This window comes from Typha angustifolia, chromosome 6 (assembly GCF_048772165.1).
Source record: "Typha angustifolia cultivar Huaian chromosome 6, ASM4877216v1, whole genome shotgun sequence".
Lineage (NCBI taxonomy): Eukaryota > Viridiplantae > Streptophyta > Magnoliopsida > Poales > Typhaceae > Typha > Typha angustifolia.
Genome location: NC_133244.1, coordinates 4,587,096 through 4,604,649, shown reverse-complemented (window position 1 = coordinate 4,604,649; position 17,554 = coordinate 4,587,096). Strand labels below are relative to the sequence as shown.

At 37.5% G+C, this 17,554-nt stretch overlaps 1 protein-coding gene across 1 annotated transcript; it reads left to right on the top strand.

Annotated features, from left to right (window-relative positions):
- Nucleotides 1-3,524: 3,524 nt before the first annotated feature.
- Nucleotides 3,525-17,268, top strand: LOC140761030 (E3 ubiquitin-protein ligase UPL3). Its single transcript, XM_073098196.1, has 17 exons — nucleotides 3,525-4,783; nucleotides 5,363-5,473; nucleotides 5,600-5,716; nucleotides 5,851-6,018; nucleotides 6,093-6,254; nucleotides 8,217-8,465; nucleotides 8,559-8,680; nucleotides 8,771-10,196; nucleotides 10,756-10,851; nucleotides 11,113-12,687; nucleotides 12,790-13,020; nucleotides 13,112-13,216; nucleotides 16,199-16,279; nucleotides 16,366-16,434; nucleotides 16,526-16,654; nucleotides 16,739-16,861; nucleotides 16,935-17,268. Exons 1-17 carry the CDS (start codon nucleotides 3,911-3,913, stop codon nucleotides 16,998-17,000), a joined length of 5,703 nt encoding a protein of 1,900 aa, XP_072954297.1. The 5' UTR covers nucleotides 3,525-3,910; the 3' UTR covers nucleotides 17,001-17,268.
- The last annotated feature ends 286 nt before the right edge of the window (nucleotides 17,269-17,554 follow it).

The window sequence follows — 17,554 nt, the reverse complement described above, 5'->3', positions numbered from 1 at the left end:
TCTATACTCTTCTTAACAATGCAAGAAAATAGTATCGATAACTCTTTTACAAATTCATTACTTTTTCCGCTAGTCCTAGCTCTACTATGGTTTGGTGCATATATCTTTCCCTTCTCTTAGAAGCTTTTCCTATAGATACCATCGGCAAAATTCTCTCCTCTCCTCTTCTTGCTGAGTGGCTAGGAGATGGAAGAGACATTCTCTTATTTTTCCCTTCTCTTTCCCTTTCTTCTCGATGCCAATGAGATCCTTCTCTCTCTCCTCCTAGCATGAGTGTCTAGGGGGAGAGGAGAGGAGATGTCTTCTCCTTCTATTTTCTTTTTCCTTCCTTCTTCTCCTCTCTTTTCTCTAAGCATCTCTCTTCTCTATTTTCTTCTTCCCACTTCTCCTGCATCGACTTCATTTTCCTCTCTCTTAACCTCACCACCATCATTCCCTCCTTCGCTTGTCGCCATCTGGCCTGCCTCTAACTCCCCATCTTCCAATTGTCTCTCTCTATCATGTTTTTCTTTGTTGTTGCATAGTCCACCCGCCATTTTCCGCGCCTCCCTCATTTCTAATGTTTGCATGCCCCTTATTGTCTATTGTTGTCGTCGACCTCCCTGCTGATTGCAATTGCTTCCACTTTGCTACTAAATGCAACTACTCCCATCTTGCCATTGATCACAGCTACCCCTATGTTCACTTGACCTCTTCCCCTCTTAGCTTATCCAGTTATCTCTCCCCCTATCGTGGTCGTGCGTGTGAGCTTTTTTTGTTCTTCAATTGATGTGTGTCTTACTTTCGTTCAATTTTCATGGTATATTTTTGTTGTAGATTGAGGATCCTTCTCTAGTCTTTTGGAGATCCATAGGTTTGTATACGTACAGATGTTGGATCGCAACAAAGCCACAAGCCAATCTTGAGTCCCTTGCATTTGTGTATCTACCAAAGTTGTGTTTCTTAATGTATTTTATTTGCACATTATAACTTGATATATTATTTTTATTTATTGTAATATTTACTATTGTAGCTAAACGAGAGGCTTGTGTAAAGGTCCATTACTCTATCTCCCCTCTCATGTTGTGTATGAGACTGTTTAAAAAGAATGAATTAAATTTGTATCTATAGACTTTCCTTTAAAGAAATCTTGCAAAGACACGGGGCAAGATAAATGAAATGCAAACGACTTTGTTCCATATATTTCTTATAACACTTCACATAATATAGAAGATAATCTACCACGAAATTTGCATATTCATGTGCTAGCATTTCGATACATTAGAATTAGGTGATACGAGACAACCAAGTAAATCAAGAAAGAATGATACCGTAAAGACATTCAATGTATTTGCAAAGGGAAAAGAATGGAGAAACTATCATACAAAAAATAAAAAATCTGTAACATCATTTGCCATTCTTGACTTGCCTACTAGCTTTCCACTGAAAAAAGAAATTATTTTTATTGATTTCTTACTAAGATGTTAATAATTTGGGCAATCTTATTTTTGTATATTTCTGTGCAAATTCTAACTCCTAAGCTTATGAAAGTAATCCTTTTGTGATGACCTAGTTTAGTTTGAGTCTAAGCTTTAACATGATTAGTTAGTCCTACTTTTTAGTCATAATTTAAGTGAATTGAACTATGCTAAAAAAGATTTGATGTTTGATTGCAAGCTAGCTTGAGTGTAATTATTACCTTTAGTATGATATAAAAATGTGAAAAAGTGTTGATTTTGGAGGAAAATATATTACATATAAAATTAAGGCCAAAATACTCTTTGACTTTGATGATATTAGATAAAAATATTAATTTATCTTTTCTGTAAGAAAAAGTATTTTATCGTAGCTACACACTTGTAAGCCTGCAACCTCTATTTGACTTACGTGCTTGCATATTGCTTACTATCTTTTGTTTAGGAGGTCTCTCCTATTGGTCCATTATTGGTTTACAAGTTCTTAACCATTCTATAAGGTAAGGTTACACTTCTTTTTTAAAGATTGTGGCGGGTCTATAAGTCCTTTGTTAGCTTATAAGCTAACAACCTTACTATAATTAATTTTTTGTTGCAGGCTTGTTATCTATTTATTTAAGTTTACATATTCTTTTTTTTAATTATTATTTATTTACTTTTTTCAGCATGCATATTCTTTTTTTTTTTAATTATTACCTTTTATTTTATTTTAATTTTTAAGCACACATATCTTTTTTTAATTTTTATTTATTTATTTACTTTGTTAAGAGGCACATATTTTCAAATAATTATTTATTTAAGCCCCTATGCAGTTTATTTTTTTGAGATGATAAAACCCTTTTTTAATGAAGCTCTCAATATTACATTGTGGGCTTACAACTATTTGCTGCGAGGTTAATCACTTTATAACTTAATAAATTTTAAATCTTTTTAAGTTTATTTTGGAGAGAAACTAGAGATATATGAGAGAATTTAAAATAGGGGTATTATTATTATTTTCATGTGATATGAAAAATGTAAAACATATTTATTTTTTAGGAAAATTTTGTATGCGTCGTGCAAATAATACCAAATATTATTGTTAAATTTATAAAACAAAAATTCAAGTCATATCAGTGGTAAAATTATAATTTGAGAAAAAATTTATTTTTGACTAATTTATATTTTATATCTCCTCTTTCGTCCTTAATTTTGTCTAGAAAAAAAATAGTATTTAGTTACGGTTAGAAGTCTCTAACTAAGTGCAAGGGCTACCCTTGAATTCAAATAAAATGCCACCTAGATTCTTTTAGCCTCCAATACCGTATCAAGTTAGTCATTTGGTGCTAAGTGCAAGGCATATGGTTAGACTTAGGTTATATTAGTTCCAATGCTCTAAAACTTTCCTATTCTACGCCAACCCTTCTTGGTCGATCAATCCTTCTTGGTCGATCAGGAGATGCTATGCGCAAATGCATTAATTATATTCATTCAATGATTTTAATTATGGCCCAAATCAAATATAAAGAGTCATAAAATTAAAGATGATCTAATTAATAATATTTTATGCTCGTGATCGATGCGTTGGCACACATTAGGTACAAGATTGAATCCCAACCCACCGGTTCACGTTAGGATCCATTTTTTGGGTGGGCTGAATTTGGGCCGGGCCGAATCATGTAAAGATATCTCTGTCGGATAAATTTTATGCAGACAGGCTGATTTCTTGTTCTCTAGCCACCAATCTTTCAGTTACAGGTGGCTATGAACAGTTGAGAGTGAGTACACACGTTGCGTTGCCACGAAGCTCAGGATGCAGTAGAATTCCTACAGCCAGTGCTGCACTCAATCGATTACCTACTTCAGACCTGAGCTTCTGCCCCGTTCGTAGTTCCACACGCGCACGACGGCACCAGCACATGTGACCGACCTGGTTTCCTTGACCCCTTGCAACAAATTGCACCCAATCCGCAAAACCTAATTCCGTTTTGGAAGCCTCAATCGATTCGAACGCGAGTAACCAAAACAAATCCGAATCCAAACACCCATTAAGTTAATATGTATATATACATATTTGCTAACAATACCTTCGACACACACCAATCCTTCCTTTCCCGGAGCAAGAACAAAGCAAACCCCACCTCTCTCTCCTTCTCACCGCCACGAATCCCACCCTCTCCCTTCTTCCCGTTCAATCCTCGATCGTGATCACTTGGTCCTCTACTGTCCGATCCCTTCTCTATCCCCAAATCTTTGCTGCTCCTTTGTCCTTAATTCGAAAACCCTAGCGAGAGATTGTTGGCAAGGAGTAGGATTTCTTGAGCCGATTCGATCAATCGGCGACAGATCTAAACGATTTCTTCTCTTCGGTCGCGTAAAGATCGAAGCTTTGCTCGTAGATGGTGGAGGAATCGTCGCAGTGATCTCGCCGTCGTCTTTGCCGCCGCCCGTAGGGCGAGGGAGGCGCCCTACTTTGTATGGAAACGCGCAGCCGCAAGCGGGCGGAGGCCTCGTCTTCTCAAGCCCCCACCACCCGCTCTTCTAAGCGCTCACGTACCTCTTCTTCTGCCTCCTCTGTTGCTGCCGCTGCTCCGAATCCCCCAACCACTCGTTCCCGCCGCTCTGCTGCTGCTGCTGCTGCCGCCGCCGCTGCTCCCATGGACTCCGCCGGCGATTCCTCCTCCGGTCGCCGCCGCGCCTCCGGTGGCCGAGGCCACTCTTGGGCTGCCGAGAAGGGTAAGGAGCAGGAACCACCTGAGGCATCCCGCTCCCGCGATAGAGACAGAGAGCGAGAACGAGACCGTGATGCCGAGAGAATCCTAGGGTTGCGGTTTGATGCTGCAGGTGCTGCTGCCTCTGCGGCCGCTGATGACGATAACGACAGCGAGGGAGGCGTTAGTATACTTCACCAGAATCTCACGTCGGCTAGCAGTGCACTCCAGGGCTTGCTAAGAAAGCTTGGTGCTGGGCTCGATGATCTTCTGCCGTCGTCAGCCATCACGGCTTCTTCGTTATCGCAGCAGAGCGGGCGGCTGAAGAAGATCCTCTCGGGTTTAAGGGCTGAAGGGGAGGAGGGAAAGCAGGTGGAGGCATTGACCCAGCTCTGCGAGATGCTGTCAATAGGGACTGAGGAGTCTCTAGGGTCCTTCTCGGTAGACTCATTTGTTCCTGTCCTTGTTGGGTTGCTCAACCATGAGAGCAATCCTGATATCATGCTGCTTGCTGCAAGGGCGCTCACCCACCTGTGCGACGTGCTGCCATCCTCATGTGCTGCGGTGGTGCATTATGGTGCTGTGCCATGCTTCTGTGCCCGGCTATTGACAATTGAATACATGGACCTTGCTGAGCAGGTGTGCCCCTTCCCTTTTTCCCTAATTTGATGGTTTATGTGCCTTTTGGTTTGTTAACATTAGTAGTTGCTGCATGCAATATTTAGTGGTACAAGCAATATTTAGTGGTGCTGGATGAAATTGTTGCTTGAGTGCTAGTTGTAATTTTTGTGGGTTCACTTACTGTAAATGGTTAACTAATATGAATTGGAGTGTAACTAGATTTGAGCTGCAGTAGCCTTTATAAAAGGGACAATTGTGTGCTCCTGCTATCTTTGTGCCGATGGAGCAGAAAGATGTTGAACATCTTTTACATTTGTTGCTTGCTTGTTGTTTTACCAAAAACCTGGAATAGCAAGCCATGGTAATGGATAGAGTAAATTATGAATGTGGTTACTGGTTCAGAAAAGCTTTATTTTTCTTGAATTGTTAGGTATTAATTGTGATATTCTAGGTGAATTCATCTCTTTGACAGATAGAGGCCATAACAAATGCGTACTTCTATTGCCAAGAACTTTCATCTCTGATACATCACTTCTTTTCAAAGTAAATTTATCCTTTTCATCTCCTTTCTCACAACTGTTTGATTCTTCTCCTCAGTCACTGCAAGCTCTCAAGAAGATATCACAAGAGCACCCGACTGCTTGTTTGCGTGCTGGTGCACTAATGGCGGTGCTGTCTTATCTTGACTTCTTTTCAACTGGTGTTCAGGTAATTGTTCTATAAGTATGCTCCCTAGTTTATTGTTCTTGCGTTATACTGTTTATTCAGGTTTTCGACAGTGAACTAATGACTCCTAGTTTCGTGTATTATATTTACTTCTACATTTCTTTTCAGAGAGTAGCATTGTCCACTGCTGCAAATATGTGTAAGAAACTTCCTTCTGATGCAGCTGACTTTGTTATGGAAGCAGTTCCGTTGCTCACAAACCTTTTGAATTATCATGATGCAAAGGTATATAAGATGTTATGAAATTATTAGATTCCCCAAGTACATATATGGCTGAAGTGAGGGCGTCTGACATTTTTATCTGTTGAATGGTTTACTAAGATGTCAATTGTTCTTTCTTTCGGCAACATCAAATTTAGGTGTTGGAACATGCCTCTGTTTGCTTGACACGTATTGCAGAAGCTTTCGCCTCATTGCCTGACAAGTTAGATGAGTTGTGCAATCATGGTTTGGTTGCACAAGCTGCTGGGTTGATATCCATTAGCAATTCTGGAGGGCAAGCTTCTTTGAGTACATCTACCTACACGGTATGTGCATGACTTTATTTGGTTTGTTAGGAATTTTCTGATCTTTGCTAATCTGTTTGAACAATGTCTTTCAGGGGTTGATCCGCCTTCTTTCTACGTGCGCTAGTGGATCGGCCATAGGAGCTAAAACTCTTCTCCTTTTGGGAGTCAGTGGCACTTTGAAAGATATTCTTTCAGGTTCTGGTCTGGTTGCCGGTGCTTCCGTGTCACCTGCTCTAACTAGGCCACCTGAGCAGGTATCTTGTACTTGAATTATTATAACTCTGCTGTCAGCTGATTAGTCCTAGATTTAATAATTTTTTTGCGTAGATGGGAGGAGACTAGAGGTAATAGGCCGTATAATAGTTGACTGCGTCTAACTTCTTAATATGTGTTATTTGTGGTAGAGGTCAGCCTGGTGTTTGGAGCAGTCTCAAGGTTTAACCTAGTGAATGAACTACAGGACTTACTTCAAAGGCATCAAGTGAGGTGTTCACTCCTATTGTTTATGAAGTATAGGCCTACTATGTGTGATATTTTCTTGGAAGGAATTTGTGAACCTTTTTGGACGATTTGGATTGTCACTGCAATAAGAAAAAGAGTTGAGGAAAGAGGTCTTACTTTGACTCCTTTACAAATTTGTCTAAATCAGCTAGAGAGTATACCTGATTGATTAGCTCCATCGTAAATTGTGTCAAAAGAGCTCACATTTTGATGAGAAACTCATATATAGGAAATTTAGGAGATCCTGGAGTATCTATATGACCTATTTTATATGGTTTATGGTTCAGAATGTTTGGGAGTAAGATGCCACCACGAAAAGAAAAGAAACAAAAAGGGAAAAGATAATATGGAATTAGATGTTGTTGAAATAGGTATGACAAAGAACAGTTACATAGGAGTTTTTACGGTTATTTTGGTAGAGAATGAGGCAATTGGGTGCAATAATTATGCAATCTATAGCTAATCTTGCGGTAGACTCTGCTAAAGATGTAAGATTTGAGATCTTCTGTACTTGAATGAGGAGATGGATACCTAAGTTACATGTAAGGTTGCCTTAATTATCATGTCAGTGTGAAATGAAATCTTGTGTAGTCAAATCTATTGTATGAATAGTAGGCTAAATGAGATTCATGTCGCACAATCATGGTACAAGTCAACAATTGCGGTCAAGACCTCTTTTCTAGTAAACACAGCTGTCTTATTCAGACAATATCAGTCATAATGTATCTTTTAGTTGTGCATGGATCCACAAAAAGCACTTGTGATCCCTTTCCTGTTCCTATGATAGATATGGTGATATAGGGGATTATATGGTCAGTGAGCATATTGGATCAATTGCCTCCCAAATATTTCTCTATGTAGTGTACAAACTCAATTTACCAAGGCTTGACGGAAGCATTTGAATGGATGTTAACTTACAACTAGCAATCGGCCTGATTCTACTAGCTTTCACAAAATGATTAAATTTCCTATTAAAGATAAACTCAATTTACCAAGGCTTGATGGAAGCATTTGAATGGATGTTGACTTACAACTAGCAATCGGCCTGATTCTACTAGCTTTCACAAAATGATTAAATTTCCTATTCAAGATAATTATTTGACAGTGGAACCTGCCTTGAAAACTTTTGACTGGTATAAGGATCTGCCTCACTATTTGCCCTTGCGGTAAAGGATCTTTCAACATTTCCTGCAATGCAAGGAAGTAAAATGGGAAAATGATGAGACTTATAACATAAGCACTCATGTTCATTTGTAAGATTATAATCTCTGATGAGCTTAACAGACTGTATTTTCCAACAACTGGAGAATTTTTGGCTTCCAGTACTGGGAAAATTTGGCTATTTCCAGATGCTGTTAGTTAATGGATTTATGGCTGAAAACTTTCAAACTAGTGAAAATTCTTGTATGATTTTAGAGGAGAGAGGATATATGGCTAAGAACTTTTGGAAGTTAAGTGGTGTTACACTATCACTATCACTATCACCGGGTGATGGTGACGTGCTTATTGTCTTAACTTATAAGACTTACTATGTTTTTTTCTCATTTAATTAGGTATTAAATATATGTGGTTCCCTTTAAGTTTTAAATCTTGATATAGTATTTAAATAGAAGAGTCTTAAGTGTTTCAGCATTTTTTTAGGGACATTTATATTTTCATCTCTACAATTTCAATTAATTTTAAGAATGTTCTTGAAGTTCTGTTTTTTCATTTAGATATATGAAATTGTGAACCTTGCCGATGAGCTTCTTCCACCATTGCCTCAAGGAACCATTTCTCTTCCAATTTGCTATAGTACTCTCGTTAAAGGTTCATATGCAAAGAAATCTCCTGCAAGTACGTCTGTCAAGCAAGATGACACAAGTGGGACAGAAAATGAAATTTCAGCACGTGAGAAGTTATTGCGTGATCAACCAGAGCTTCTTCAGCAGTTTGGAATGGACCTACTTCCCATTCTGACACAGGTCTGTGGTTAGTGATACAATTTTTTTTCTTGGATCCTGTTTCTGAGAATTTTTTTCCTTTTTATAATCTATTCTTACTTTGTTTCTTGCCAGGTGTATGGCTCAAGTATAAATGGCCCTGTTCGTCATAAATGCCTTTCTGTTATTGGCAAATTAATGTATTTCAGCTCAGCTGATATGATACAGTCTTTACTTGGCACAACAAATATTTCCAGGTACTGTTATGAATATCTTTTGGTTTGGTGTCCTTAAAGAAAAGGAAAGCACCTTATGCTAATGAATGTCTTGTTCTACTTGATTTACAGCTTCTTAGCAGGAATTTTGGCATGGAAAGATCCACAAGTACTGATTCCTGCGCTTCAGATAGCAGAGATTCTTATGGAAAAACTTCCTGGAACATTCTCCAAAATGTTTGTGAGAGAAGGGGTGGTTCATGCTATTGATGCACTCATATGCTCAGACTCCTCAAGTGCGACTCCTTCTCAAGCATCTGTACCTGAAAAAGACAATGAAACTTCACCTGGAACTTCTTCACGTTCTCGGCGTTATCGACGACGTAGTGGTGGATTGAACAACGAAAACAGCTCATTGGATGAGTCTAAAGGTTCTGTAACTGGGCTTGCTGTTTCACCTCCTACTTCTGTGGAAGTCCCTACGTCAAGCTCTAGTCTTCGTTCTGCAGTTAGTGTTTGTGCGAGATCGTTTAAACATAAATACTTCTCTTCTGACTCTGGGTCAAATGAAGTAGGAGTTGCTGATGATCTTCTTTATCTGAAAAATCTTTGTGCAAAACTAAATGCTAGTGTCGAGAATGTTAGAGTGAAAGCCAAAGGTAAATCAAAAGCCTCTGGAGTCAATTCTTTTGATATTGCTTCTAGTGGCGAAGAACAGTTGGATGGAGTTATATCTGAGATGCTGGCTGAGCTTAGTAAAGGCGATGGTGTTTCCACATTTGAATTCATTGGCAGTGGAGTTGTTTTATCATTGCTAAATTATCTATCATGCGGAACATTTGGAAGAGAAAAAATTTCTGAAGCTGATCTGCCTAAGCTTCGTCAGCAGGCACTTAAGAGATATAAATCTTTTATTGCAGTTACTCTTCCTTTTGAAAGTAAGGAAGGGACTGGAAATCCAATGTCAGTATTGGTTCAGAAGCTGCAAAATGCTTTGTCTTCTTTAGAACGTTTCCCAGTTGTACTGAGCCATTCAGGCAGATCATCTGGTGGTGGAAGTGCTCGTCTGTCCTCAGGTTTAAGTGCTTTGTCTCAACCTTTCAAGTTACGCCTATGTAGAGCTCAAGGTGAAAAATCTCTGCGTGATTATTCATCGAATGTTGTGCTCATCGATCCACTGGCCAGTCTGGCTGCTGTGGAAGAGTTTCTTTGGCCGAGAGTTCAGCGCAGTGATTCTGGACAGAAACCTTCGGTGGTAGCTGGGAACTCGGAATCTGGAGCTGCAGCTACTGGTGCTGGTGCTTCAGCAGCAGCCACATCAACTCCATCAGGCCGGCGATCTTCAACAAGATCTAGGTCATCAGTAACAATTGGAGGTACAACTAAAAAGGATGCTCCGGAGGGAAGTGCAAGCTCTTCAAAAGGAAAAGGTAAAGCTGTTTTAAAGTCTACTCCTGATGAAACAAAAGGACCTCAAACAAGAAATGCTGCTCGTAGAAGAGCTGCTTCTGATAAAGATGTAGAAATGAAGCCAGCACATGGAGACTCTAGCTCTGAGGTCTGTTTACATTTTAGGTTTCAAAATAATTGTCATTTTTCTCTTTTGGATGATTTGACATATGACATATACAAAAAATCTAATCTAGAGTTCCTTTTCTAAATGCTTGTTTGTGGTCTAAGTTTATATATATATATACACACGTCCATACATGTTGTTTCGTGTACAAACTTTATATCAGATCTTGGAGAATAGATTTAAGTATTTAACACATTGCCATCCAGTACACCTTGATCCTGAATGAAGCATACTACTTTTCTTTACCCCACCTTCAGTAAGCATTTTACAATCTTGAGGCACTATCAGTGGCAAAAAAAAAAAAAGAGAAACTTTTTCTGAAGTTCTAATATAAAGCTTGCATGAGCATTTGTGCCTGCATCTGTTTGTCCATGCATGCAGATCTTTACATAAATGACCCATAGTCCTATTATGTGATTTCTTGTTGTATATTTCTGAATTATATAACATATCATTAATTATATATATGTACCCCTTGGCTTTTCTGCTTCATTGCCGCAACTTTGTTATTACTTACATTGCACCTTTTCTTACTCTTTAGGATGAGGAGCTTAACATATCTCCTTTTGAGATTGATGATGCTCTGATGATTGATGAGGATGATATTTCAGAGGATGAAGATGATGATCATGATGAGGTAGTTCATAATTTTTCTATTTTGCTATTGGATATCATTACCATGCTAAGACATCTTATTCTTGAGTAATGTTGATGTTTATTGTTTCTCTTGTTTCAGTTGTCCTGCATTTTGTTCTGCTACATAGAAGATTTTATTTTTTGTTTTTGAAATATATAAGTGGCCTGCTATTACGATAACCATGATTATGTTTTTGTACTTCTCTTACTAACTCTAGTTGTGTCATTATATGGATACTAATTTTTTTTTTTCTATTTTCAGGTTTTACAAGATGGGTCTCTTCCTATATGTGTACCAGAGAAGGTACATGATGTGAAATTAGGAGATGCAGCTGATGATGCTAATGTTGCTTCTTCAACAAGTGATAGCCAAACACAACCTTCGTCTGGATCAAGTAATAGAAATGTCTCTAGTAGGGGTTCAGAATCTGCTGAATTTCGTAGTGGGAGCAATTTTGGTTCAAGGGGTGCAATGTCATTTGCTGCTGCTGCTATGGCTGGTCTGGCTTCTGTAAGCGGTCGAGGCATTAGAAGTGGTCGAGATCGCCGTGCACTTGGAAGCAGTGCAAATGAGAACTACAATAAGTTGATATTTACAGCAGGTGGGAAACAGCTGAGCAAACATTTGACTATATATCAGGCTATCCAACGGCAGCTTGTGCTTGATGATGATGATGATGAGAAGTTAAATGGATCTGACTTGCCCAATGATGGTAGCAGGTTCTGGAGTGATATATTTACACTAACATATCAGAAGGCTGATAGTCAGGCTGATAGGGCATCTCAAGGAGGTCCAACTTCCTTGGCCCCAAAGTCCAAATCTGGCTCTTATTCTAAATCTAGTAGTGACACCCGATGGCAGCAAACTTCACTTCTTGAAAGCATATTGCAGGGGGAGCTTCCTTGTGATTTAGAAAAAGCTAACCCTACTTATAACATTCTGGCTTTATTACGTGTTCTAGAGGGTTTGAATCAACTAGCTCCTTGTTTGAGAGTGCAGGCAGTTTCTGACAACTTTGCTGAAGGCAAAGTCACTAGCTTGGATGAACTCTACAGAACTGGACCCAAGGTTCCTTCTGAAGAGTTTGTTAACAGCAAATTAACCCCCAAACTTGCCAGGCAAATTCAGGATGCTCTTGCATTGTGCAGTGGTGGTCTTCCTTCATGGTGTTACCAAATGACCAAAGCTTGCCCTTTTCTGTTTCCATTTGAGACACGGAGGCAATATTTTTACTCCACAGCTTTTGGTCTGTCTCGTGCATTACATCGTCTTCAGCAACAACAAAATGCTGATAATCATAATTCAGCAAGTGAAAGAGAGGTTCGAGTTGGCCGGTTGCAACGTCAGAAAGTTCGTGTTTCCAGAAACCATATTTTGGATTCTGCTGCCAAAGTTATGGAAATGTTTTCCAGCCAAAAGGCTGTTCTTGAAGTAGAATATTTTGGTGAGGTTGGCACAGGATTAGGTCCAACGCTCGAGTTTTATACTCTTTTAAGTCATGATTTGCAAAAGGTTAGTTTAGGATTGTGGAGATCCAACCATGCGGGGGATAATTCTGCCATGGAAATTGATGGAAATGGAATGAATGATGATGGTCCAGAAATGAAGAAACAGAACTCTGATTTGCTTGTTGGGAGCAGGGACTTGGTCCAGGCTCCTCTTGGTCTGTTTCCTCGGCCGTGGCCTCCAAATGCTGATGACTCTGATGGAAGTCAGTTTTGTAAAGTTGTTGAATATTTCCGTCTGGTTGGTCGAGTAATGGCTAAGGCCTTGCAAGATGGACGGCTTCTTGACCTTCCACTGTCCACAGCATTTTACAAACTTGTACTAGGTCAAGTATGTATGCATCAAATTAGTTGTTAAATCATATGTTCTTTTTCTTTTACTTCTCTTTATTAACTTTCATCTTGGTGACAATTGGGAACTTTTGTCCATCAGGAGCTTGATTTGTATGATATTCTCTCGTTTGATGCTGATTTTGGGAAGATATTGCAAGAACTCCAAGTCCTTGTTTATCGTAAACAGTTCCTAGAATCAACACCTGGTGACAATAAGCAGGCAATTGCTGATTTACGCTTCCGTGGTTCTCCTATTGAAGACCTGTGTTTAGATTTTACTCTTCCTGGATATCCTGATTATGTTCTTAAGGAAGGAGAAGAAAGTACAATTGTAAGAGATTTGGAAAATTTTCACTCTTTTTTCCTTGGTTGCTTTTTGTAGCTGTATGTTAACAATGTTGTAAGCAAAATGTCTTTTGTAGGTTGATATTCACAATTTGGAAAAATACATCTCCTTGGTAGTTGATGCAACTGTTAACACCGGAATTACACGACAGGTAGAAGCATTTAGGGCAGGTTTCAACCAGGTAATTTCAGATATCTTAATTCCTTTGTTGGTACCTTATTAGAAGTCATGATTTCGATGTCCAGTCTATTTCCCTTGCCATTTTGTTGTGAACACACTTGTGATTTAGAGTTTATTTACTAGTGATACCATGAAAGAGATAATCTTGTTGGCTTCTGTAGCTACATCTCTGAAAATATATTCTCTCTAGATCTCTTGTACATGAAATTAGTGTAGATAAGCATAGGCACAAAAGAAAAGGTGTTGATATTCATCAAACATATTTGATATTATTTTTTGGGAATTCTACAAGTTTAAGTAAAACGGTTATCATTATAGCTTTGAAAAAATAATAGATTATATATGTAATCATAACATAAACTTGATTTTGTAGTTTGAACTGAATACCAAATCTTAGATGTTTACTGTATGAAGATGCAAACAGCTTATTTCATTAATAACTACAAGTTTATATGGGAAATATGGGTTGCATAGCTTGTCTATACTGTGCTCTCTATAATCCTCTTCAATTTAACATCATTGATTAAACAAACAGCATCCGAAATGGCAGTAGATATACATAAAACATATGTTTTTTTTACCCTCTAATTTCTTTTGGTTTTTGCATTTCTATTAATTTTATAACTTTGTATGTCTTGTTTGCGTTGAAATTCTAAAGCCAGATCTGAGATTAGAAGAATTTGCCAGATTTTGTTACAACTGAAAATTCCTAACGAACAAGATAAATCAACTCTTTTGTAGGTTCAATTATCATATGCCAATTGAGTAATCGCTCATATCTTTTATATCCTGATAATTTATTGTATTTTGTCACATGTCATCATGAAAAGTTAATTTGTTGAAAAATGAATAGGAAAATCAACTTGTGTCGCAAAATATTTTGCCCTTCCATGATGTATGCACAACCTATTTCTGTCCTTTCTCAGTGTTCTTACTATAAGTAAAAGTCCTACAGATTCAATTAAGGACAGTAGTGTGTTGTTGATTGTTTGAGGTTTCGCCTAAGATGTAAGTGATTTTGTGAACTTTGAAGTTTTGCCTGAAATGCAGTATTACTGGCTATAACTTGAAAAATAAGCCAAAATGCATTGATCGAGGCCAAAACTTCAAGATTATTATTCTTGACCTTTGTTTTGGACCAGAACCAGCTGAAACTGATCCATTTTGGCCCAAGTTTTTTCTTTTCCTTAGGGGTCAAAATTGAAACCAACCAGAACTGAAATCTATAACGTCAAAGTTCAAGCCTTACTGATTACCGTTACAAGTATCACAATTGTTGTGTTGGTGGTGTTGGCTCTTGCTCATGGGGGAACCTTAGTGGATGTTAGCGATTATATTCTTATTGGGTTATGGTTTTGTCAGTCTATCGAGTTTCCAAAATAACCACTTCATGTTCTAAGCAGACAACTGTAGGAAAAATAAAATGTAAACTGAGGAAATTATCGAAGGAAAACTTAGAGCACTTGATTCCTAAGTTTGATATATATCATAGTCTTCTATTTGTTGTTTAAGGGCACATGGGTATTTCAATTAAGTAATACCAATTTGTCTCTAATTAGGCTTTTAGGCTAGTGCATTTTTATATAATAAAGTGATGAAATGTGTCTCAGTCAAATGGAGGTGCTACTTGTATTCAAGCACACAATGTAATATATATATATATATATATATATATATATGCACACAAATTTACGCATAGCAATTCATAAGGATTTACATGCCTATGCATAGAAGTTAAGAAGTTTTAAAACCCATTGCCTCTCCCAAGTAGTTCCAAATCCATGCCACTGTCCTTGTTGGAACAATCCAATTTTTTGAACTAGGTAGTCAGAATTTGTCTGATCAGAGGTCTACAGTGCCACTGGAATGTGTATTAGGCAGGCTTTCTCCATCCTGGATAACTAGTGATGTCTTGATGGACCATCTTCTAAGCTAGCTATCTTTGCCATCCTAGAAACCTGTATATCCTTAACTAGATTACAGAAAATTGTTGTTTCACCTTTTAGATCATGATGAAAAGGAAAGACAAGCTCTGTATTTTACTCAGGGAGTTAAGTAAAATAAGAAGATAACAGTAGCTCCAGTCTGTTTTTTTTTTTATTTTAATTTTACACTTTGAAACTAATTTGAGTTGTACAAAATGATGTATTTAGCTCAATTGTGATAGATCTATTATTTGTAAAGATCATTATTCATAGATCTAGCATTTTAGTGCTAGATCTATAAAAAATACTATTTAAAATATAGGAACCAAAATAGAAAATTTAATTTTCCCCGAAATTTTTCTCAAATTTCAAAAAAATCTAAAATTAATATGTCAAATTTATTTAAATTGAGTAAATTTTGGTATATGAATATATCAGATTAATTCTATATAAGTAGATTTGAATTCAAATTTTATTAATTTTAGCTAAAGTTTCAGTATGAATAGATATTTTGCTCATTTTTTTTCCCTAAAGTTCAAAAAATCTAAAATTAATATGTCAAATTTATTCGAATTGGATCAAAGTTGAGGAACATGTTGGATCAACTATTGTCAACTAGGTTTTGATTTTAACTATTGAGCTTTTGTTAAGTAATAAATTTATATAATCATATTTTGTGTTGAATCATTTTGCACTTGATTTTTGCTATATATATATATTTTTTAATAAAATAAGTCAGTTCCAACATTAGTAAAGGATAAAAGACTAATGTAGATTTTAATACGTAGATTTGGATAAGAAACATGTATAAAAACCCTAAAAATAATATTAGAGATGTGCCACTAGCACGCAAAGGTGTGCCGACTGGGTTTTGGTATGGCACATGCCGTTGGCATCACTATCTTGTCAGACCATACTCAAGTCATTTTTGGAACATAAATCTTGCTTCATATTTTAATCATAATATTCCTTGTTTGTTGTCAAATTGTTTGAAATTTTTTTAGTATCCCTCTTTTTTTCCTTGTATGCCTTGCTTATATCATGGTTATTATTGTAAGGTCTTTGACGTCACATCTTTACAAATATTTTCTCCACATGAGCTGGACTACCTAATCTGTGGTCGCAGAGAATTGTGGGAGGTAACATTTTCTCTTTACCTTTCATCTAAATGCTCTTCTTCATCCCTTTTCCTCATAGCTATAATAGTTATTGCCACATACTGCAGCCTGACACACTGGCTGATCATATAAAATTTGATCATGGATACACTGCCAAGAGCCCTGCTATTGTTAATGTAAGTAGTCTTTCAACTTTTAAGCCAGCTTAATTATCTCTCCCAATTCTTTTGTGAACTGTACTTTTAACAGTTTCTTTTGGCTTTTTAGCTCCTTGAGATCATGGCAGAATTCAACCCAGATCAACAACATGCTTTTTGCCAGTTTGTGACGGGTGCTCCTCGACTTCCTCCTGGTGGTCTGGCTGCATTGAATCCGAAGCTCACCATAGTGAGGAAGGTATGTAGAATGAGCCTCACAAATCTACTTGTCAGACCTGTGCATTTGCATTTCATTCTCTCAAAACTTATTCCTTGATGACAGCATTCTTCCACTGCTACGAACACGACATCCAATGGAACTGGAGTGTCCGAAGCAGCTGATGATGATCTTCCTAGCGTCATGACTTGTGCTAACTACCTGAAACTTCCTCCATACTCTACCAAGGTTATATTTTCTCATACTCTATATGGCAGTTTTCTTCTTTGAAAGTTTATTGACAAGATCCCTTTAATTGCAGGAAATTATGTACAAGAAGCTGCTGTATGCTATTAATGAAGGCCAAGGGTCATTTGACCTGTCTTGATTTTAAAGCAAGCGACCAGTATACTCTGCAACATCGAGGGCAGTTTTTTCGTCGGCACAGACCAAGCAAGCAGATCCGTCGTCTAGAAGTGGGTGGCAGACATATCTGTTCTCATTTTCTCTTCCTTTTCCTTTTTCCTAATAATAATATTGTATATTCTCATTGTTCCTTGAAGTAATGATCTAACAGTTTATTTCTCTTTTCTGTTGTCTCCTGTTAGGGTTCCATTATAATTTTGAGATTGAATAAATCTACTTTTTTCTTTCAACCCCAGCTAATATTCTACTAACATATCCAGAGCTCTTTCCATTGTCCTGTAAATATTGTAAGGAAACTCGTTTTTTTTTTTAAAATAGCATTTGCTTCTTGATTGAAGGATTGCTACAGTTGAAGGAAAAAAAAAAAAAGGAAAGCCCAGTAACATCAAATTGGGTTAATTTTCTTGGATGGATGCTTATTTTTTGATCAATTTCGAACTATTTTCGATGAAACAATTACTAGCTAAATTAGATGAGATTTTGTACCTGCCTCAGGGCAACTCTAGCTAGTTTACT